Genomic DNA, 1,971 nt, shown 5'->3' with positions numbered 1-1,971 from the left:
AGTGTAAAAAACCGAACTTCTCCTTTAATAAGTTAAAACTCCAATATTAGTGTCTGGACTTTAGTCTTTGCTTCTCCAAATTGATCTTTTCCTATCTCAACATTTAGAAATGACATATCATTTCACAAGATTAAACATTAGCCTAAATGCTTGAATAAATTCCAATCGGAATACTATTGTTTAAAAATTTTTAAATTTAAATGATTTTGTTTGTTGAATCCAACAACCAAGAATATTAGAAACCTTTGGAATGAGGTGTGAAATACTTACAAGACCTGATGAAAAACATAATACCATGTGATGAATACAAATTTCAGTTACATTTTATTTAATTATAATATAATAATATTTATTCAGTGGTTTATTTATGTATGTGTTGGGCTATGGTTGCATATTGAAGTTATATCCAGTTATAATGTCCATTTCTTCAGGTGCTACATTTCCGTGACAAAAACAAGTTCTAGCCATCTGTGTCTGCAGTTAATTTATGATTTAAAGACTTTTAAATCAACACATTTAAAATAACAGGATCGTCATGTATGTTTTCATTTGCAAGATCAGATTTGTCTGACTTTTCAAAGCAGTTGATCAGGTGGTGCATTTGTATTTTTGTAATAAAATCTCCAGGTCTGATTAAGATAAACTTCATTCTTGCACTAGATGGCTTCCCCAGGAAACGGCTGACAGTCTGAGACGCTATCAGACGGCTCTGGCCCAGAGCGAGCTCACCCTAAGCCCGGTGGGAATCAACACAGAGTGCTACCGCATCTATGAGGCATGCTCGTACGGCTCGGTGCCCGTCGTGGAAGATGTCCTCACTCCTGGGAACTGTGCAGCAGGTTCTGGCTCCCCACTACGGCTCCTGAAAGCTGCAGGGGCGCCCTTCATCTTCATCAGCGACTGGAGGGAACTGCCGGCCATCTTGGAGAGAGAGAGGGGAATGAGCCATGAGCAAAGGGTGGACCGGAGGAGGAGGCTGCTCGACTGGTACTCTGGCTTTCGTCAGCAGATGAAGGAGAGGTTCACTGAGGTCATAGAAGAGAATTTTTTCAAAACCGTCTGACTGGTGCTTTTAAATCTCAACATGGTTAACATTAATTGCTTTCAATTTCATTTATTCTGTTTGTGGCAAAACGTGATGTACTTCTGACATAGTGAACGGGGTTATGTGCAGTGATGTACTCTGAGGTTGGTCTAAAAAAACGTTTTGTGGTCAAATTATAAAGGTTGCCATTATTACTATGTAATTTGTATAGTTTTATTGAAATGTTTACAGCTGTGGGATGTGCAGGCATTTAGAAATCACTAATTGTAAGCTGCCTTTGCATTTCATTGTCCATATGTTTTGTTTGAATTTAAGTTTTGTGGTTTTTATGCACTGGAAATTGTTTTATTTTTTCAAAAGAAATAGTGTTGAAAAACGTGCTTTTAAGTTTTAAATGTAAAAAACACTTTAAATACAGTCCCTTTTTTATTATGAGAACCTATAAAGGAATGTTGATGTGTGATATCTACTTTTATGATTGAAAGTGACGTTTTCATTTGTTTACATTTCTATTCTATTTATTTTGAGTTCTGTTGTGCATGAGCTTTTTAAAAATAGTGCGGTCAAATAAAGTGGAGTCTTATCTAAAGGAATTTTGATTGATTTAGTTATGGGCTTTACTTAAAATGGTTCTACATTAGTACACTGCTCAAAAAAAGATAAAATAAAATAAAGGGAAAATTCAAATAACCTATATCTGAATGTATGACATATTCTTTTTGAATATGAGAATAAACTTTACAAAGTTAAATCTGCTGACAGCAAAATCACAAAAAAAGTCAATTGCAATCAAATTTATTAATCAATGGAGCTGTGGCGGAGCAAGGCTTTTAAAACAGGGCTGGCAAGGTAATATTTAAAGTGTTCATTTAGACTACAAAACAATTATCTTCTGCAAAATGTATATTGATTGAATTAAAGTTGTT

General features: G+C 35.0%; 1 protein-coding gene across 3 annotated transcripts in view; it reads left to right on the top strand.

The window, feature by feature from the left end:
* The window catches only part of tmem5 (transmembrane protein 5), a 7,931-nt gene extending 6,225 nt beyond the window's left edge, over window positions 1-1,706 (top strand). The window contains exon 3 of one of the 3 annotated variants that reach the window (XM_015371129.1): window positions 661-1,706. In XM_015371129.1, coding sequence (XP_015226615.1) covers window positions 661-1,063 — 403 coding nt within the window. In that variant the 3' untranslated portion in view covers window positions 1,064-1,706. The remainder of the gene's footprint in view (window positions 1-660) is intronic. The other 2 variants (XM_015371128.1, XM_015371127.1) reach the window with 2 other exon arrangements.
* The last annotated feature ends 265 nt before the right edge of the window (window positions 1,707-1,971 follow it).

The sequence above is a fragment of the Cyprinodon variegatus genome, unplaced genomic scaffold (genome assembly GCF_000732505.1).
Source record: "Cyprinodon variegatus isolate N-32 unplaced genomic scaffold, C_variegatus-1.0 Scaffold54, whole genome shotgun sequence".
Lineage (NCBI taxonomy): Eukaryota > Metazoa > Chordata > Actinopteri > Cyprinodontiformes > Cyprinodontidae > Cyprinodon > Cyprinodon variegatus.
This window is presented reverse-complemented; position numbering and strand designations above follow the sequence as displayed.